Below are 21,511 nucleotides of genomic sequence, written 5' to 3'. Positions count from 1 at the left end.
CCCATAGAGTAATGTCATCCGCATAAAATGTATGTTTAAGTCCCGATATCCCTTGCAGCCTGGGTGGTATCTTCATCAAGGCGAGATTAAATAAGAAGGGCGATAATACCGACCCTTGCGGTGTCCCCCTGCCCCCCAATGGGAAGGGATCCGATTTCATTTCTCCGACTACAATCTCCGCAGTCCTACCCTCCAGAAACGATCTGATGTACCGGAAGGTTCTACCCCCCGGTCCTATGTCTGATAGGTTCCTCAATATTGCCTCATGGGTAACATTGTCAAAGGCCTTAGTGAGGTCGAGCCCCAAGATAGCCTTGGTGCCCGTGCCGTACCCAGGATCAACCACGTCTTTTTTGAGCTGTAACATGACGTCCTGCGTCGATAAATTAGCCCTGAAGCCAATCATTGTTTCAGGTATCAACTCATTGTCCTCTACATAACCCTGGAGCCTGTTCAAGACCACATGCTCAATCAATTTGGCCAAGCACGACGTTAGAGAGATGGGACGCAGATTCTCAATGCAGAGCTTCTTCCCTGGTTTAGGAATAAATGTAATCCTCGCATGTTTCCACTCTGGCGGAATCTCCCCGGCCGCCCAATATTTATTCATCAAATTCGTGAGTGCCCCCACTGACTTGAAATCCAGGTTCCGCAGCATTTTATTAGTAACCCCGTCCGGACCCGCTGCTGACGTGGTACGAAGCTGGCCCATTGCAAACTCCACTTCCGCCACCGTAAAGTCTGCATCCAATACAAGGTTTTCCTCTCCCGAGTAATCCGGCAAGCAACCGCCCGCCTCTCTGTTTATGTAACGACTTCGGAGTTCATGTATGAATTCCCCAATCGTGCCTTGATACCGATGCACTAGCCTAGCCATTTGCCCCTTTTGCGCAGATTTGGTTGCGGCCGGGTCTAAAAGGTGCCTCAACAACTGCCATGATTTTTTGCATCCGAATTGCCCATTCATCCGGTCACAAATCTGCCCCCACTGTTGACACTGCAACTCCAATGTGTAGGCTTCGATTTGTCGTTCTAGCTTGGCCATTTTCCTACGGAGGACACCATTATGCCTTTGTTTCCTCCACCTCCGAAGGAGACTCGCATGTGCTTCCCACATGTGTAACAATCTAGAGTCAGCCGTAAAGCCCTCCCCCTCCGTCGGAACCTCTTCTGTGGTACTCTTCACGGCCTGCTTGAGCGTGTCAATCCAGGCTCCTAAGTCCTCGATTTCCCCGTTCACTATGTCATTCCTGTATTGCCGAAATCGGTCCCAGTCCGTCACTCGAGTTCCTTTCACCGTGTCTTTGTGCTTAGCAGCACTAAATATCGTGGAAAGGATATAGTGATCACTTCCCAGTGGCTGTCCCGTGTTTACCCACTGTGCATCCCTGATACCATTCACAAATGTGAGGTCTGGACAGGTGTCTATGCTTACGCTGTTGCCTATCCTGGTAAGATCTAGCGGGTTGTTTAAGATCGTTCATCGCAGGTCCTGGGCAACCTGCCAAAGCTTATTTCCCTTCGGGCTGGCTCGGATGTAGCCCCACTCCGGATGAGGCGCATTGAAATCTCCCACCACGATGAGTTGAGACCTAGCCGCTAGCCGTTGCGTCTTTATCAGAAGGTCTGGCAGGCCTACCCCCTTATCTTTTGGAGAAGAGTATACATTAAGAACAAATAGACTCTTATCGTCCTTTCTTTTGGGCAAAATCTCCAGCAGGACGTAGTCCTCCCTGCTGCTATCTATGGTATGCTGAATCACTGTGGTGTTGCGATGGACTAACACGGCCGTGAAGACGCTCAATACGCCCCCTCGATCAATCTCTGGTGGTGTAAATGTCTTAAATCCTGGTAATTTCACCGAGCCGATAGCCTCCTGCAAAGCTATAATGTCCGGCTTACTATCCAGATTTTGTATGTGCAACTGCAGGTTCCCCCGCTTGCGACGGAAGCCCCTGCAGTTCCACTGCCAAACCTCAATTTGCTGGCGAGGGGCCATGGTGAAGCCCTAGGTTCACTAACATCGGTTCTTGGCCGACTACGGGAGGCAATCTAACCTCTAGCATAGCATTTAGCTGTTTAAACATGTCCATTACCTGGGTCTGGAAACCCCGCATGTCATTGGTGAAGGCGTCAAGACGCTCCTCAATGTTGCCTAGTCTAGCTTCTATCCTGTCGACCCGGCGATCCAGCCTATCCTGTCTTTCTTCCAGTTTTCCTACTCTCTCCGCAAGGGTAAGCATGTCTCTCTTAAGACAAGTGACTGTAAATACTGGCTGCGGCGTGTCCGCCGCCGAAGTTTCTGCTACTCTCTTTGCACGAGCTCCCTCATCTGCCGGAGGTGGCCTTTTGACCGTCCCCCGATTCTCCACTTTCTCCACTTCCATAGCTGTGTTATCGTCCACGCGAGAAGCGTTCGCCTGCGCCGCTTGCTGTGGGGCTTGGGCCAACGGCGTCTGTACCCTGTCTACTCTGCCGGTTTTAAGCGCGCGTTCCATCTCTGCTATCCTAGCTTCCATCTTTTTGATAGTTTCGGCTTGCTGCAGCACCTGCCTTTGTAGCTCCTTCTCTCGAGCAGTCTCATTTTGGGAGCCCGCGTTGGGCCAGCTCACCTTTTTCCTCGTGGCACTTGGGCTTCTTCCATGACCGGAACCTTGCCCTCCTCCTTTGCCAGGCTCGGGTCCGGGCAGTGGCGGGAAGGAAGCTGACCGCTTCCTGGGCCTCGAACGCCGCTCCTCCTTGCCCGTTTGGCTCTTGTCCTCGTTGCTCTGCTGCAGACCCGTCGGCTGCTGACGGGCTAGGCGAAACTTGCAGTTCCGACTTCCCGTGCTGTGCGCCCCATGACACACGATGCAGTCCGGCGTGCAGGTCAGCGACTCTCCCTCCGGTGGTGCAGGATGTTCTTTCCCGCAGCGGCGACACAAATTAGTCTTCGGACGATAGCAAACGTCCGCCCGATGTCCCACTCGTCTGCAGTTATAGCAGGTCTCGATAACTCTCTATATGGGATCACAGCGTACAGACAGTTCCAATAGATGACTTGCCGGGGAACGCGCTTCCCCCCGAACGTGATCTGAATCGCCTTTGACTTGCCCAAAGGTCTGGCATCCAAAATTTCCATGTCTTCATTCCTCTTCAAGAATCCTGCGCGAATTTCTGCCATTGGGCATCCGTTGTACGCATTGTAAATTACTCCGCGCACAGAATTCTCCGGCGCCGCCACGTACGCCGAAACCGCAAGGTCACGACCGCCCAGCTTGAGCGTCTTGACATTCGCATATGCCCCACTACGATTCATACACGGCGTGCTCACCGTCATCGTGTTGTTTCTCTCATTGACCCGCACCAGGTCTTCTTCCACCGCAGTCGCGTTCGTCAGCTTCGCTGCCGCTCTCAGGGCATATCCGAGCTCCCTCGGCGTCACTATGCTCAAGTCCCAATTCTTGGGCCGGCACACAACCTTGAAATCCTTGGCTGGCATCTGAAGAAACAGTCCCCGTTTCTTCCACACCGGCGCTTTCCCCCGCTTGACTTGGGCTGCTCCGTGCGTCTGGCGCCCGTCGCTGCCCGCCTGTTTCTCGGTAGGCCTACTCTCGGTGTGGTCCCCGTACACAGTCTTCTTGAAGCGATCTTGCGCTTTCAAAACCCAGGCCCATTCTCCCGCCTCGAATTCTTCGGGCGTTATAGATTCTCCCTCAACGGAGTACTCCATCATCTTTAGCCTCGCAAAGGCCCACTACCACAAGGCACGGCCCTGGAGCCCGGCGCCGTAGGCGTCGGCTCGGCCTATAGATTAGGCCTAATTTTGCCGCACCGTGGTCGAGTACAAATCGTGAAGGAAACCCCTAAAAGGGGGAACACTTGCCAAAATATGGTGTCCACAGGTACAGGGCAACTTCCTGCAGACGATTCCACAAAAAGCAAGACCAAGGCACAGCGCGTTCCACCGAAAAACGGTCTCTAGGCGGGAGCTCATGCGGAACACGTCCGCTCAGCGTCCGTTCCCTTTAAAGTGAAAGCTTTACTGGCCGCGAACTTGCTATTTCGCCGTGGCGGTGCTCCGAGGAGGCACATGACGTTAAAACGCGCGCCTTGCCGCGGATATTTCTCTCTCTTGCTTCGTAGCCACTACTGCACATGCGCCACTAGTAGCACCGAGCCACAGCCACAGGTGTTCCTCCGCTGCCCAGCTCCGCGCATTTCCTCAAAATCCAACTTTCAATTGTCTCTCCCTTCTTTCCCTCCCTACGTTATCCCCTCCTTTAGGTGCAATTAGGGTGTCCACCGAATTATGTGAGATGGTTTCTGTGCCATTTCCTTTCCTCAAAAACCAAACAAAGCAAGTGAGCCGATGGCGTTCATAGAGTTTATTGGCGTTGACAACTCTGCAAAGGCCGTTCATTTTCACGAAAGGAAAGGCGCACAACCGGCTCCGTGGGTCAGTGGAGACCTCAATCTCGCTTTCATGTACGTGGCGTGGCGTTGGTGTACAACTGCAAAAGCCTGCTTTGATTGCGTTCCGCACACTGGAGGCAGCGCGCCCTCCCTGCAACCCTGAGAGGTGGCATGCAGTTAATGGTTGATCACGAGAGATTGATCACTAAATGAACGCTGCGGCCTAGCTATTGCTGCAGTGCCGCATGTCAACCACAACGCTGTCAGCGCTAATAAATTCCGGCCACATCTCTCTCTCACCCCCGACACATGAATCAAAGCGCGAATGAGGCGTCCGCATATCCAGGGAGCCAGTTATGCGCCCTTCCTTTGCTCAAAGCCATCGCCGCCCAGAACACTGCCAACGCCAATGAACAGTGAACGCCGGCATCTTTCGCTTTGTATATCCTGGATTAGCTGAGCTAATCCACATTAATTTTTTTCTCGTGATTTTTCGGTTTCAACAGCCGAATGAGGACTGGGACGTCACGTGAGATGTGGAAAAAACTACAATATAATGGCTGTTTCCACATTCGTTGTCATTCCGGCTCTTGAGGAAGGCTGGCTTCAGCACTTCAGTAAATTAAAACGATAAAGCAGCGATTACATGGTTTTTCTATGCCTCACGTGACACAAACGAACACACTGACGTCACATCCATCGTTCTGCTGTTGAAACAGAAACAGCATGACCACCTGGGGATCTTTAACGTGCACTGACATAGCACAGCACACGGGCGCCTTTGCGTTTCGCCAAACGCGGCCGCCGTGGTCACGTTTCCATAGAGGCGAAACGCCATGGATGTGACGTCAGTGTGTCCGTTTGTGTCATGTGAGGCATAGAAAAACCTTCATGTAATCGCTGCTTTATCGTTTTAATTTACTGAAGTGCTGAAGCCAGCCTTCCTCAAGAGCCGAATGTGGAAACAGCGATTATATTGTAGTTTTTTTCATATCTCACGTGACGTCACAGTCCTCATTCGGCTGTTGAAACCGAAAGATCACGAGAAAAAAATTAATGTGGATTAGCTCAGATTATCCAAGATATACAAAGCGAAAGATGCCGGCGTTCACTGTGTTTTTGTATGTTGTTTCTGGTACTCTAAACTCGATCTTAGGATAATTTTCCGAGATATAGTGGTTTTGCCATGGTCAAATTAATGAAGGGTATTAAATGGCCTCGTAAACTGGCATTTCGTTTGGCCATTTGCTGCTTGAGAAGGTGTCCACAACTGTTCCCGGACGCACGGTGGCACCTAGAAGCAGCGCGCTTGAACCACTTGTACACGGAGGTGAAAGGATTTAGCCATTCCAACAATTGGCAGCCTATTACCTAGAGGGAAAGCTGGTGCTCCGCCTACGGGAGTTTGCATGGAGCTTCCTCAAGACCACATTAGCCACCATGGGCGCTCTAAGCATCTTGGGCCGGTGCGCTATATACCTATTGAAAAATGTATACAGGTTTGAATAGGTCAACAAATAGGATTATAGCACATTTCGTTTAACATTATAGGATGAAGCTTCCAAAGCGATTCTGCCTTTGAGAGACTCCTTAGTGGAGGGCTCCGTATAACTTTGATTACCCGTGGTTCATTACAGTGCACTTACATCACGCAGTGCATGCAAGTCGTGGGTTCGAACCCGCTGGATACGGTAGCACTTCGATGGACTAAAAATGTGAAAGGTCCGTGTACTGTGCATTTTTAGTGCTCGTTAAGAGCCTCAGGTGGTAGAAATTATCCGGAGCCCTCCACTACAGCGTCCCTCATAGACTGACCCGCTTTGGGACGTCCATCCTATAAAGCCAAACCAAATGTGCCATAATACTATTTGCTGACCCATTCAAACCTATATACACTTTTCAGTAGGCTGCAGAACCACAACTTTTGGCCAAAAAATAATGCAAAACATATACGTTCGATAATTAATTAAGAATGCCCAAGCATTTAATATCCTGTCTATCAATTGCAACAAACAAGCAGAAAAGCGCTGAAATGCAGTTTGCCCAAAATAAGAGATGGCTTGCTCTCCTATTGGCCGAGCAATGCAGACCACAGAAACTGATAGTTTGTGCTTAACAGGCGCACTTTAAAGAGCAAATATGCTTTTAAAAAGTTGTTGGTTAAAAGAGCAAAGACACCTATTTTTGGTGGTATACGTTTTCTTCTCTACAATGATGCGGAAGACACTGCTACGCATGAATCACCGTGTGATATTCGCCTGCGACCCCTAAATAATTTTTAATCGATTTTTTTTGCCATGAAAGTTGGTTGTTGGGGAAAGGAAATGGCGCAGTATCTGTTTCACATCTCTGCGGACACCTGAACCGTGCCAACGGAGGGACTGAGAGAATAAAGGTGCCGTAGTGGAGGGCTGCGGAATCATTTCGACCACCTGGGGATCTTTAACGTGCACTGACATCGCACAGCACACGGGCGCCTTTGCATTTCGCCTCTATGGAAACGTGACCACGGCCGCGTTAAAGATCCCCAGGTGGTCGAAATGATTCCGCAGCCCTCCACTACGGCACCTTTATTTTTTCAGTCCCTCCATTATACCTTCCCTTACGGCACGGTTCAGGTGTCCCCCGAGATGTGAGACAGATACTGCGCCATTTCCTTTCCCCAACAACCAACTTTCATGACAAAAAAAAAAAATCGAATAAAAATTTAGGGGTCGTAGGCGAATATCACACGGTGATTCATGCGTAGCAGTCTTCCGCATCATTGTAGAGAAGAAAACGTATACCACCAAAAATAGGTGTCTATGCTCCTTTAAGCAACTTTTTAAAAGCATATTTGCTCTTTAAAGTGCGCCTGTTAAGCACAAACTATCAGTTTCTGTGGTCTGCATTGCTCGGCCAATAAGAGAGCAAGCCATCTCTTATTTTGGGCAAACTGCATTTAAGCGCTTTTTTGCTGCAATCGATAGACAGGATATTAAATGCTGGGGCATTCTTAATTATGGAATGTTTATGTTTGCATTATTTTTTGGCCAAAAGTTGTGGTTCCGCAGCCTACTGAAAAGTGTACATAGGTTTCAATGGGTCAGCAAATAGGATTATGGCACATTTGGTTTGGCTTTATAGGATGGACGTCCCAAAGCGGGTCAGTCTATGAGGGACGCTGTAGTGGAGGGCTCCGGATAATTTCTACCACCTGAGGCTCTTAACGAGCACTAAAAATGCACAGTACACGGACCTTTCACATTTTTAGTCTATCGAAGTGCTACCGTATCCAGCGGGTTCGAACCCACGACTTGCATGCACTGTGTGATGTAAGTGCACGGTAATGAACCACGGGTAATCGAAGTTATACGGAGCCCTCCACTAAGGAGTCTCTCAAAGGCTGAATCGCTTTGGAAGCTTCATCCTATAATGTTAAACGAAATGTGCCATAATCCTATTTGTCGACCTATTCAAACCTGTATACATTTTTCAAAAGGTACATAGCGCACCGGTCCAAGATGCTTAGAGCGCCCATGGTGGCTAAAGTGGTCTGGAGGAAGCTCCATGCAAACTCCCATAGGCGGAGCACCAGCTTTCCCTCTAGGTAATAGGCTGCCAATTGTTGGAATGGCTAAATCCTTTCCCCTTTGTGTACAAGTGGTTCAAGCGCGCTGCTTCTAGGCGCCACCGTACGTCCGGGAACAGTTGTGGACACCTTCTCAAGCAGCAAATGGCCAAATGAAATGCCAGTTTACGAGGCCGTTTAATGCCTTTCATTAATTTGACCGTGGCAAAACCACAATATCTCGGAAAATTATCCTAAGATCGAGTTTAAAGTACCAGAAACAGCATACAAAAACTTTTTCGCTTCTCTGTCCTTTATCGCGTGAACCGATCACATTTGGGCGCTTAGTTAGTTTCTTTGATCCTTCCATAATGTGTCGCATATAAAGCTGGCACACATGGCATTCGTCCTGTCGCTTTCAAAACTATTCTAGCGTGAGCTCCTTCACTTTTTGGTTAACTATGATATGCGGGAAAGCCCCCTTGCGAAATTTTCGCATGAGGCTCCCGAAGGGGCGAGTAGAGCAGGTGCCACAGCAAAGCAAGCGATCGTGCACAAATCCCGCCTATTGCATAGCGCGAAGTAACCTGCACACCTCTTCAGTGTGCGTAATGGCAAAAGTGACGACGATTGGGGGCACCTGTCGCCAAAAAATAGTGGCCGCGTAGTTTCGGTTTCCCAGTTTCGCCGGTCATGCGAACCCAGCTGCGAGCCGCTTTCGGACGCAGACTACCGCGTCGCTGTCCATTTGTTTTCTAACAGCATCCTCGCCGTTCTGCGAAGCAAATGCGCCTTCCCCTCACATCCGCGTTGCTCCTTCCAGCGCGCCGAATCTGCGCGCTCCCGGCGATAAGCCGTCATAAAAAGTATAAAAGGAAGTCTGTACCCCCCCCCCCCCCTCCCTCTGGAGATCACACCATATGACAGCGTGCGCACTAAAACGTACCAACACCAAAACATTAAGGTATGGAGGAAGGATAGCGAGGGACCGACTCGGAGAGCGAAAGGCTGCACGAGCACTTGGCTTACGAAGGCTGTCCGCGTGACGTCACGCGCTCTCGTTTTTTTTTTGCTTTGCCTCCATGCCACTGGCACTTTTGTGCAATGGAACAGCATTTTCGTATTTAAGGCAGTTTTCCTTTCTTCGGGGAAGCGGGGCGTTAACACAAATAGACTTGCGGATATTTGGGGCATTCCTTCTAGTCCCATAAAACCGCTTGAGGTTTTACTAGTCATGTTACTTATAGTTGCCAGTCATACTCCTATTCATGGATTTCATTTTTCTACTCATTTTTAATAACCACATTACAGGTCGCATACTGTTAGGCTAATCAAGTAGCCCAAATTTCAGTGCACAATTTTTTTACATGGTGCTGGCCAGTCCAGCTTAGTTTTTAGTTGCAAAGTCCTACTACTATTTTAGAAAAAAAATAAGGGCAACAAAATTTGCCTGTTCATATATCTTTAAAATATCTGATCATACTGCACAGTGTATAATATCTATTCATACTTCAGATATTCTTTCAATATTTGAAGCCATAATTGCTTCATACTCATATTAGATTCTGAAATTTTCAATTCGATTCATATTGAAAAGTCTCAATACTTACACACCTACTTTAAACCAAGCAACTAAAGGTGAATTTAACCTTTGCCAGTACTAACATCCATTTCAGGCAATTCCTCTTCTCCACCCTGTCCAGACTACATGGCTGGACAGTTGTAGCCCAAGGTGACACGCAAAATTGCAAAGGGCACGGTACTTCCAAGTAACATTTGCAGCTGGTTGGTGCTCTACTCTGTCCTGTGTGTGCCTCTTGAATAGTTTTATTGCATTAATTTGTTACTCGAGAAGGTGGGGTGCCTAATACCATTGCTTCCATTTTGTGCTGGTGACAATCATTCTGTTTCACACAGATCATGCATATCTCTGGCTGAATATGAGGTTTCCAAATTTCTTCCTGAAATAAGACTTCCATGCCTGGCACAAGAAGACTTCCGCACCCTGTGCATATGATATCATTTAGAATTCACTCCAATGTCGGAACAGGTGCTGGGAAAAGTGACCCAATCTCTTGTGATACTCATCAAAGGTGTTCCCGGAGTTCAACTGGGAAGAACAGGAATAACAGCTAATGTAGCATACCTTAATAACCTCTGATTTTCTAATCACATTACCCTGCTAACTCTGGAGGAATTGCAGCACATGGCTGAGGCACAAAACATGCAAAATACAACAGCAGGCTTAAAAATTAGTACAAAGGAAACAAGAGTGATTTCTTAAGTCTTGGGAGAAAACAACAGTTTAAAGCAGGTAACGAAGAGGCACTCAAGTTGTAAGAAGGTGCTGTCGGCCGCAAAAGTGCGTGGGATCTGGGATGCATGGCGAAGCGAAGAAAAATTGCATTGCAGCACCATCTGCCGCCACAGAGCATAGTGTCGAGGCTCATGGCACATGGGGCAATACCGTGAGTGAGCCTCAAAGCCACACTCTGTGATGGCAGATAGCACAGCAATGCAGTTTTGCTTTGCTCTGCCATGCATCGCAGATCCCACGAACTTTTGCGGCCAACAGTGCTTCTATCTTGGGTAAGTAGTGATGGCAGACCAGAGTGAGAAAAAATATGGAAAGTTATAGGTTGTAGTGCACTTGGCCGGCATGCACACGTTATGAACAATACCTAATTGATGCCTCTAAAAATTACATATAGTATTATCCGGGTGGTCTATGAAGCCTCATCTAGCTTCATACCAAGCAATGTGCAAGAATATCACCTTTATTTTTTCAGAACACAAGAAAAAACACTCAGGAAAACACAAATGTGCAAAAATATGTCTTTGAGCATTGTCGCGAAAATTCATGACATCCACGCTCCTCAGCAGGAATGGCAGTCTGATGCTGGCTCAGGCCTGAAAAATCCAGAAACAATTAAGAAACCAATAAACAGTAAGCAAAAAGCAAACATGCAGTACTAGAGGTTAAAACCACATCACTGGATACCACTTGCATCTAGGCTCTAGCATATATAATGATCAGAAACGCAAAAACCATATCACTATGAAAGTGCCTCTAAAATATGATATTCATATGTTCAATACAGCAGCCAATTTTCATGCAGTGTCTTCAATTTTGTGCAGGAAAAGTATGCCAGGTTCTTTGTATCTATATACCAGGTGTTTCAGGCAAGGTGATCCCTAATTTTTAAAACTAGGGCTTTTTCGGTGAAGAGAAGCTTTTAGCAGCACAGTAATACCATTGCTGGCAGATATAAAAAAAAAACCAGGCAAATCATGCTAACTAGTAAAGCAATTAACTAAACTATAATATAGTAAACTTTCAACTATTACCGATAGGCACCTGATTGCAATTAAAGCTTTGTAGCTGGCCGTTACTTATAGCCATATCGATTTTTAGAATTTCAAAAACACGATTACCCTCGGGAGTGTGGCTGGACTAAATTTGGCTATTTGAACTAGTAATGTGCACTGGAGGGGTTGCTTTGCCTGAATGCTTTTCGAAAGCACATGCATTTCGGAACGATGTAGGTAAAACGTAGGCACCTTCTTCGCCCGCCGACAACTTGAGCCCAAGATGCCCAAGCTAGCAACGTCAATAGAGGCTTTTGCCAAGAAAACGGCATCATCAGAAGCCGACAAACACTGCACAAAGCAAAGAAGTTATTGGAAGTACAATGCCAGCCTGAAAGAGTGTCACCGGACAATTCTGACCTGATCGCCAACTTCTGCTCCAGAAAGCTCAAATCTATTGAAACCTGCACTCTAGCCAAGGGACACAAATTCAACCTGCAGATGAATAGACCCCACACATCCAGTAATAGAATATGTGCACTTGAAGTCGGCATCCGGCAACTGGAACCTGGTGTACGAGAAGAGGTCAGGTTCAAAACAATAGGTGTACTTAATTCAATGCAAGTGCACCAAAATGAGAACCTAGCATCAGATGAAGGGCAAATGCTTGAAGACGTCAAGAGAGATACCAACATAGTGATCCGCCCAGCGGAGAAGGGCAACAGAACAGTCGCTCTGGACAGACGGGACTACGAAGAGAAAATAACCACTTTACTCAGCACTCAAGAAGGACCCCACAACAACTACCCAATCAAGGCTAAACAACACATTGAAAGATGTCCTCCAAAAACGCCCCCACTTACAAAACCACTACCTCCAGTTATTAGTACCAACGGATCGCCTCCACCATTCTACGGCCTGTCCAGCGTCCACAAATCTGGGATCCCTCCGTGCCCAATTTGTGGACCTCCGGTGTTCCCCCTTCGTCTGTTGCCGGAATACCTCCTCCAGCTCATATCTCCAATCACAGAAAAACAGCGGCCCATATTCATCATTCTAAGCACTTCATCGAACTGGTATCCCAAGCCACCCTTAAGGACGACGAATGCCTGGTATTATAGACAGCGACAGCCCGTCTGCATTAGCGACGGCGACAGACAGTCTCGCCTGCTGGCAAGCAACACTTCTGCTTCTTCGGGATGGTTTCGAGCCAAGCGATAGTGATCGTTCCTACGCTTCTCCTCTCCCCTGAGGACCACGCGGTGCGTCACCCGGGTGGATTCTGGGAACGAAGTTAGCAGACGGGCCCGAAAGACGGCGCTGCAGCGGACGAGCGGCGGTTATCTTCCGCAACGGTTGTGGCTATGTTGGGGGAATAATGGGGACTCCTTTCCGGTAGAAGACGGACAGCGTGGGAGTATGGCGGTGGGCTAGCGGTCATCGTCCGACATCTTCGCAAAGGATGAAACGATCCCTTCCGGCTTCTCAGCCCGACCATGCGATCTTACCCAACGTGTCGGCTGACATCTAAAGAACAGGTGTCAGCAGCGCGTGGGAACTTTTGGCTGGCCGGAGAACATCCCCCTCCGCAGTCGACGCGGACCTGACGGCATCCTCCTCTCTCCCTGGCTGGACATGTGACGGGGGCGTGTCCCTATGTGTGCTGGTGCGAGTTTGTGCGCGAGAACCTAGGGAATTCAGGGCCGAAGAACTGCATAAAACTCGACAGCGAGTGCAGTGAAAATCAACCTCCATTGTGTTCATTACTCCTGTAAAATTGTAAATAAAACCGTTGTACAGTTTCCTTCTTAATGAAGTCCGACAACGCCATTCGGGGACGGGACCTGCGGTGCTGAACGAGTCAGCCTACTCAAGGGTCCCTCCATCTCTAACACTGGTCTCCTTTGACGCGGAGTCCTTCTTCACAAAAATCCCTATTAAAACTTGCAGTGACTACTACCCAAGACACCCTACAATGCGACAACACACTCAGTGCAGGAACCCCGCTGAGTGTAGATGATGTGTGCCGCCTCCTGGAACTATGCCTATGAAACACATATTTCTCGTCAAAAGAATTTTACAGTGAAAGGGACGCCAATGGGAGCCCCCACCTTTGTTGTCATGGCCATGGAACAAATCATCAGGAGATCTGAAATCCAAAATTTCCTACCTCATTTAAACTCCATAGAACCAGATATTCAATACAAGCTAGAGGTGGGAAAAAAAAAGCACCCTCCCATTTTTGGACATCCTCATATCTCGAAAACACAGCGCCCTTCAATTCTCCATATACCGCAAACCAATTCACTCAGGCTGATATCTCCACTTCATTTCGAACCACCTGACAGTCCATAAAGCATGAGCGGTGAAGAAAACACTCAGAAGAGTTGAGACACACTGCAGCACAGAACTCGACAAAAAAAAAAAAAACAACACAAAGAACAACGCATGACATTCAGAGAACTTACCATGAACGGCTACCCAAAAACCTTAATGCGAAAAACCATTCGCCTCCAAAAACATAACATGCTCAGAGAAATCAATGCACAACAACCAATGCCACCGCCAAAATACGTCACTCTGCCTTATGTCTGTAGTGGCAGCGAAACCACTGCCCAAATCCTAATAAAGGGGGGTCTCCAAGTTGCGCACTAGCCTACACTGTTGTGCCTTGCCTACCTGTCTCAAAGAAAGGCCATGGAGAAAAAGAGCCCAAGGCATTATCTACAAAATTTCTTGTGCCGAATGAGACAAGCTGCATTGGCAAAACCAAAAATCTAAAAGAACGACGTCCACAACTTTGCAAGAGAGCACAATCCTGAAAACGAACATTCCGACGACGAAACCAGCATCCTCGGAACCGAAACAAATTACCAAAAAAGGCTCTTACTCGAACCCTGGCACGTTCAAATGACCACTAACACCACCAACCGCACAAAGGGAAACCTGCCCGCAGTATATGCACAGGGACTTCGCTCTGGAGCTCAAAGAAAAGTCGCCACTGACCGCCTCTGCACAGTCAGACAATGTGACTCACAGCCTTAACTTCTTCCCCCCCCCCACTCTTCCGCAAATCTAGCTACTGCCCCAAGTCACCCCTAAAGACGGAGCAAAGCCGGCTTCAAAACGTTGGGTTTTAAATTTTTTATATTAGATAGCCGTTCATGGTAAGTTCTCTGAATGTCATGCGTTGTTCTTTGTGTTGCTTTTTTTCTGTTGAGTTCTGTGCTGCAGTGTGTCTCAACTCTTCTGAGTGCTGGGTTTTTGGTTGGAGACTTATCAGAGTTTATTATAAGAGCCTTCATGTACCAAGGTTCAAGTGCATACATGCGCAAAAACAAGGTAACCTCAGGCAGTCAAAATAAATCTAGAGTAGCCTTCTACCACTGCACATATCTATGAAACAGTCAACACTTAGACTTACTCAGGTTCCTAGTCTGCTTCACTGGCATCCATGGCACTGGCACTAGAGGAACATACCTCCATAGCGCTGGCAGAGTGCAGCTCAGCATCTCTCTCCGCTGCAGGTATACAGAAGAGCCACTCAGTGAAAAATTAAATAAGATTTTGCTGACTATGGCATGCATACTGTAAAGTTCCTAATTAACACTGATCTAAATTTTGGGGATATAAAGTAAAAAAATAGAGTAAGCGGTTATGATTTTGGTGCTAAAAAAGCAGAATGCCTGTTCAATGCCTGTGCAATGTTGAGCTTGTTCACCGGCATCGCTAAAGCCTTCAAGTTTAGTTTAGTTTAGTTTATAGCGGTTTAACGTCCCAAAGCGGCTCAGGCTATGAGAGACGCCGTAGTGAAAGGCTCGGGGAATTTCGGCCACCTGGGGTTCTTTAACGTGCACTGACATCGCCTTCAAGTGCTCCTACCGCTATTCTGCAGGGCAAAGTGAGCGCTCAGCACATGTGCACAAACACCTGGGCATAGGAAAAAAGAAATGCTGGAATCAGTGGGCATTTTCTTTTTTTTTTTGCCCAGGGGTTTGTTCCAGATAGCAGCGAGAGCATCCTGGGCATTTCAGTCTCAGACCTGACGCATATTTTAAAGTGAAGGAAGAGTGGATGCATGATGTTTTGGGTTTTCATTGGAGCGGATTAAGTGCAAGAATGCAGGGCCACGCAATCTTTTAGAGGTTGGTATGCTTCAGAACTATATGGTAGACTGGTGCCTCTTACTGTGAATAACTTAAAGCCTCTTCTAGGCAGAAAACAGCAGCAGGGAATTGTCCAGATCCACCCTACATGTTCGGCACATACACCAAACAAACCAACCTTTTTGGAACCCTTGCAGTTTGGTTGCCTTGTGCTGCGTAGGTCTGGGAGGCCCTCTTTAATGAATCACATACTGATCTGAACCCAGTAGTGGGGATGACCACAAGAGTGCTTAGGAGCAGGCTATTTAGCAAGGAAAGTTCCCTTTGGAGCACCTTATGTTTTGTAGCAAGAGTTCGGTAGTAAAAAGGAAAAAACATGAATGTTTATTTTTTAATATGAAGACATACCCTGTGAGAGGAATTTAAACTGCACATAAAGTAGCATTACATCCATCCATCCCTCCCACATGCACAGTTTCCAATGCACGAATATTAAAACATCCAATCCTGAACTACCAACGAAAGAATGTGGAGAGTAGAAAAGCGAAATGGCCAGGACATGGCCAGGACATGGCCAGGCCTATGCCCAGCCACAGTGACTTGGAGCCACATGGGAGAGAGACATTGTCCTTGAGCAGCATGCTAGGTGTTGTGTGCAGAAAATGGCATTGTTTCATGCTCTGCATAAAAATGAGGGAAAGGTGTTTGTCAAAACCACAAGAAAGCAGCCGAGGTGTGGCGACACGAGTATGAGGCTCAGCAATAACAGAACACATGGGAGTGAGCAACCAAAAACGGAGCACACTGACATTTGCTTATACATGTGGCTGCGTGTGTTCTTGGGCTACCTAGTTTCATTTACTGCAACCAGATAGGCAGGATTCTTGCAAGAATTGCTTCTTAAAAAATAAACAAGAAACTGATATGGCTGCTATTAGACTCAAACTACAAATCTCCAATTATAATGTGGTACCTAAATGTAAAAGTTAGAGTTAACTATCAGGCTTTTAGTTGCCCAGCTTACCAGTTAAAAAGTCCCAGCTTTCCTGATGCTTACCACTTAGAGTAATATGAAATCTTCCTTTTTGTCTCAAAAAGCCTATTTTTAATACTGCTTAAAATATTCAATGCAGTACAAAAGGGCAGGGGTTTTTAATGTAGGTCTCCTGAACAGCTGAGTTTCTCAGAATGATTTTTGGGTTCCCTGTGCATCTACTGTAACTACACGATCCTAACACAAACCGAATTTTCATGTTTGCAAAAATGCAAACAGTGCTATTTATGCAGAAGCTTAACGTGACTTTCATATTTCGGCGATTCCATGCCAAACACAGAGTTGCCAGATTGTGCTTGAACATCAACGATTTGTTCAAAAATGTTCATGGAAACTTATCCAATGTGCATAATCTAAGCCTAAAATATTTTTGCCAAGAATATATTCATAGCTGGGAATAACAGCGCGTAGACGAGGGACAAAGAAAGAAGAAGACGACAGGACCGGCGCTGACTAACAACTGAAAGTTTATTAGAAAACACACGCAAAATATACTCATTTGACAACCACGGGCGCGTGCGCAACACCAAAAGCCCAAAACACCAAAACACCAAGTCATGCGTGCATGGTATCAGCACATGTTTTAATCAGCAGGTTCAGAGGCTAAGAATTGCGGGCTTTCCAGATGATGTCTTAGTACTTGCTTGTAGTAAGATAAAAAGGTCAAAAGGGGAGAATCTCAGGATCATTCACAAAAAGATAAAAAGAAAATTGCTGTTCTTCCGTACATTCATCAAACTTCACACCGTTTGAAGCAAGTGGGCAGCAGGTATGGAGTTGATGTTTTATTTTCTGCACCTAACAAGCTCGGCAAATTGTGTGCCATTGTAGATAGAAAGACCAGGGAAGAGGAAAAGAAACGAAGAAAAACAAAAAGAGGGTGCCAGATAAAGCATGGCCTGAGGTTTGTCCCTTGTGCTGAAGGGGTTGTGTATGAAGTGCCGTTCACGTGCGGGAAGACATACATAGGTCAAACAGGAAGGTGCTTAAATACCCGCCTACGAGACCACAACACTTCTCTGAAAGGGGCTCCGTCCTCAAATCTGGCTTTACATTATAGGAACTGTCCCCAGAATAACCAGCCTGATTCTTCTGAAAAATCATGTACACCCATCTTTAATAAAACTAGAATCCTGTACAAACACAAAGATAAACTAACAAGAGAAATCAGTGAAGCGTTTCATATTCATAAAAACATTGACTCATGCGTGAGCACCCCCTCTGTAACAGTTCATGACTGTGAACTAATGTATCTGGATTTAAGTGATTGATTTATCACTGTGGCTTTTGGTGTTGCGCATGCGCCCGTGGTTGTCAAATGAGTATATTTTGCGTGTTTTTTCTAATAAACTTTCAGTTGTTAGTCAGCGCCGGTCCTGTCGTCTTCTTCTTTCTTTGTCCCTCGTCTACGCGCTGTTATTCCCAGCAGTATGTATCAACTCGCTCAACTCTCCGTTTTATTGAATATATTCATTCGTGAGCTGAGCTCAATTTAAACGCTTCGAAAGCGTGTGAAACCAGGCATCGCTTAATAATTGATAAAAATTAAATTAGAAAGCATTCCATAAATTTTTAAAATTACGTTTGCACAGATTCTGGCTTTTTATATGATTCAGATCGAGTACTTTTGTATGGCATAAATATTTTTTTTAGAATTTGAATAAAATGTAAAAATTATACTATTTTGACATAAAATATCAAATTTCTCTCAGAAATTAGGAACTAGCTATCATGATTCCCTAGATGTCTATTACCTATAAAAATAGTTTATGGTTTGTGGGGGTTTAATATAAATGCATTCATGCACGCTATCGGAAGTGGCGGGATCAGAACTACTCCACAATGGTAAGGGTCATCACAGTTTCTATCAGTATCCGAAACAGTAGCACTGGAGCTTCTTCGCATGTGCGGAGGCTTCACCACACAAACGCAAACAGCACGTGACGAGCGCGGAGCCTCGGTGAGCTGGAAGAACGGAGACACCACGTGGACGGAAGCGAGGGAAGCACGCATTGGCACCTGAGGGGGCAAGACTTCTTTGAAAAAAAAAATTCATTGGAGGCCCTAAGATATCTCTTAACTGCGGGAAGGCGAAAGCCGTTTGCGACTCATTGCACCGATTTGAATTTGTTGCACTTGAATTCATTTCACGACAGAGGAGAAGAGCAGCTGGTGCGAGCGTGGCACAGAGATCTCGTGACATCACGACGCGCTGCGCCGTGATCGTCGTGATGTCACGTGACCTTGTGATATCTCGAGATCTTGAAGTCATGTGACCTAAAATGTAACAGACGCGAGTGTGAGCCATTAAAGGCCTTAAAAAAGATCAACAACAGGGCAATCGTTGTACACAATGGTGTGTGGCTTGACTGGCCCGCTGCTTTGTGCAGCACACAGCTGCCGCGGCTGCCATCACCACGGGTCAGTGACAAAGGTCCGCAAACAGAACTATGCGGCCGGACTCTCTCTCGGCCTATCGACAGGAACCTGCTGACGGTCAACATGCATGCCTTTTTATGAGCACATCAGAGGTGCGCGGGAGACAAGGCCTACGGAAGAATATCTGGGCGATCGCCTATCAAGCACGTCATATCTCGGCATAGCGTCCCTTAAGGGGCCTGTACGAATTAACCGATGTGAGCCCCATGGCGTCTGAATAAACGAGCTTCCGACGCCACAGATTTGCATGGGCATTTGGCGGGACTCCGGCGGCAGTCCGAATTACCCGCAATTCCGAATTAACAAGGTGTTACTGTAAACCATACAAAAATACAATCATATGAAAAGCTGTAATCTGTGCAAATGTAAAGAAAAATTTACGGAATGTTTTCTAAAAATTTTGATTTTTATCAATTATTCAACGGTGCCTAGTTTGACGGCTTTTCAAAACGTTCAACCTGAACTCACCTCAGGAATAATTTTTTTTTGGCAAAAGTATTTTAGGGTTAATTACACACGTTGCGGTAAGTTTCCATGAATATTTTTTTAACAAATCGGAGATGGTAAAGCCCAATGTCTGGAACGCTTGGCGTAGAATGGTCCATTTGTTTCCGTGTTATTCTTCATTACTCTCTTGACGGTTCCTTACCACCATCGCAGCGAGCACATCTCGAAGCAACAGATACGTAACAACGCAATTGCAAGGCCAGCATTTGAAGGCAAATTGAGATCAACGGCGATAATGCAGCACACCTTGCAAACTTGCATGCAGCCCAGTTGACTAGACTGATAAGTGGGAAACCAATCTACGAATGGTCCTAGAGTTTCAGATTCTGGCGTGACACAAGCTCTGAAGGTTAGCAGAAGTAAAGACTGATCGGAAATTCTCCCTTGCACTACCCACCCTTACCCTGGGAAACTGCTCGCCGCATAGAGTGCGCCAAGCAAATATTTTGAATTTTCATTATAGAAACATATTTGCATATGAATGTGCGTTATTTTTTTACACACGGAGCTTCATGCCTCTTGGAGAAGGCACGTGCTGGTACAGGGTGCACGCACCCCATGATTCAGTCAGCAAATTCGAATGGTTATTTTAGTAAAAAAGGATATTAACTTTTTTACTAAAATTACGATCCGAATTCGCTGGCAATATTAACTTTTTTACTAAAATTACGATCCGAATTCGCTGGCAAAATCGAAGGTTGCATGTGGCCCGTGCTGGCGCCCGCTTTCTATGCATATATACATAGTTCAGCCCGTCTCCACAATGACAACCATGCCAACTGCGAGTGCAGAAAGGCTCCAATGGCATACTGTTATGGTAATGCTGGGACTGTTTGTAGCTTGGCTTCAGTTTTGCATCTGTTTGTAACGAACATTTATTTATTTTATTTATTTATACAAAATACCCTGAAAGGCCCTCACGGCTGAGGGTATTACATAGGGGGGGGGAGAAGCAGTTTACAAGCAAATCATCAAAAATAGACAAAAATCATGAAAAAGGAAAAAAAAAACGCAGCATATGACATTGGAAAGAGAATATTGATTACTTATAATTAACATTTGTGCATAAGAGAAAAACAAAATCAAAATTAACAGCATTTGAACAGAGAAGCAGACAGTGAAAAAAATTAATACCAGCTATACAACTTCATGGAAACAAGAGCAATAATAATACAACATGAACCCATAACAATAAATTGACAACAGTGACCGCAAGGAAGTTAAGAAGTAGTAATCGCAGACATCAGTTTATAAAATTTAACAGGGTCAATGGCAGTAGCAGCATGTAATGGCAGAGTGTTCGAGTCAGTTATAGTATGTGGTATGAATGAATGTGCGTAGTTAAATGTACGACATGACAAGCGCTTAACTTTGGAAAGATGATCGCGTCGATCAAAAATGGAAGAAAGCGAACAAAAAAAGTCATGAAGTGCTCAGTGATGATACAGCTTATGAAAAAAAGATAAGCATGAAACTTTACGGCGCAGATATAATTCTTGAAGATCAGCACGTTTCTTCAAGGCTGTGATGCTGGTATTGTGTGAATAATCAGAGTAAATAAAACATACTGCGCGGTTTTGCACTGATTCGATGTTATTTATTAAGTATGCTTGACGAGAGTCCCAAATGGCCGAAGCATTATCAATTTTAGGCCGAATAAGAGTAGTATAAGCATGTAAACGGAGGTGTGAAGGAGCGTGCTTTAAGTTATGTTTTAAGTGACCTAATGATCGATTGGCTGATGCAAGAATAAAGTTAATATGGTGGTTCCATGTTAGGTCAGAATGAACGGTGAAGATCGAGGTACTTGTACGTTGTTACCAAATCGATTGTAATATTAGTGAATACGCTGTTTGAATATGAGACAGACGGTTGGTAAAATATAAATTTTGCTTTCGAAGGGTTAAGTTGCATGAGCCAGGGAGAGCACTATGCTGTTACTGAGCCAAGGTCAGCTTGAAGGGCTAGGCAATCATTGTTAAAATAAATTTTTCGATAAATTAAACAACCGTCAGCTAAAAGCATAATTCTGGAAGAAATGGAGTTAGGAAAATTGTTAATAAATATCAGGAAAAGTAAGGGGTGAATCACGCTTTCTTGTGGGACGCAAGAATTTACTCGGCTAAAAGATGAATTATGGTTATTGACAGT

The 21,511-nt window shown here is 46.0% G+C and overlaps 1 protein-coding gene across 16 annotated transcripts in view; it reads right to left on the bottom strand.

Annotated features, from left to right (window-relative positions):
* Positions 1–10,706: 10,706 nt before the first annotated feature.
* LOC144115879 (uncharacterized) overlaps positions 10,707–21,511 on the bottom strand; it is a 116,901-nt gene continuing 106,096 nt past the window's right edge. For all 16 annotated transcript variants that reach the window (XM_077650480.1, XM_077650479.1, XM_077650478.1 and 13 more), the window contains 2 exons: positions 14,679–14,775; positions 10,707–10,855 (listed from right to left, as the gene is read on the bottom strand). In XM_077650480.1, coding sequence (XP_077506606.1) covers positions 14,687–14,775 — 89 coding nt within the window. In that variant the 3' untranslated portion in view covers positions 10,707–10,855; positions 14,679–14,686. The remainder of the gene's footprint in view (positions 10,856–14,678; positions 14,776–21,511) is intronic.

Source organism: Amblyomma americanum, chromosome 1, assembly GCF_052857255.1.
Source record: "Amblyomma americanum isolate KBUSLIRL-KWMA chromosome 1, ASM5285725v1, whole genome shotgun sequence".
Taxonomy (NCBI): domain Eukaryota; kingdom Metazoa; phylum Arthropoda; class Arachnida; order Ixodida; family Ixodidae; genus Amblyomma; species Amblyomma americanum.
The sequence above is the reverse complement of the archived record's forward strand: the minus strand, read 5'-3'. Positions and strand labels throughout refer to the sequence as shown.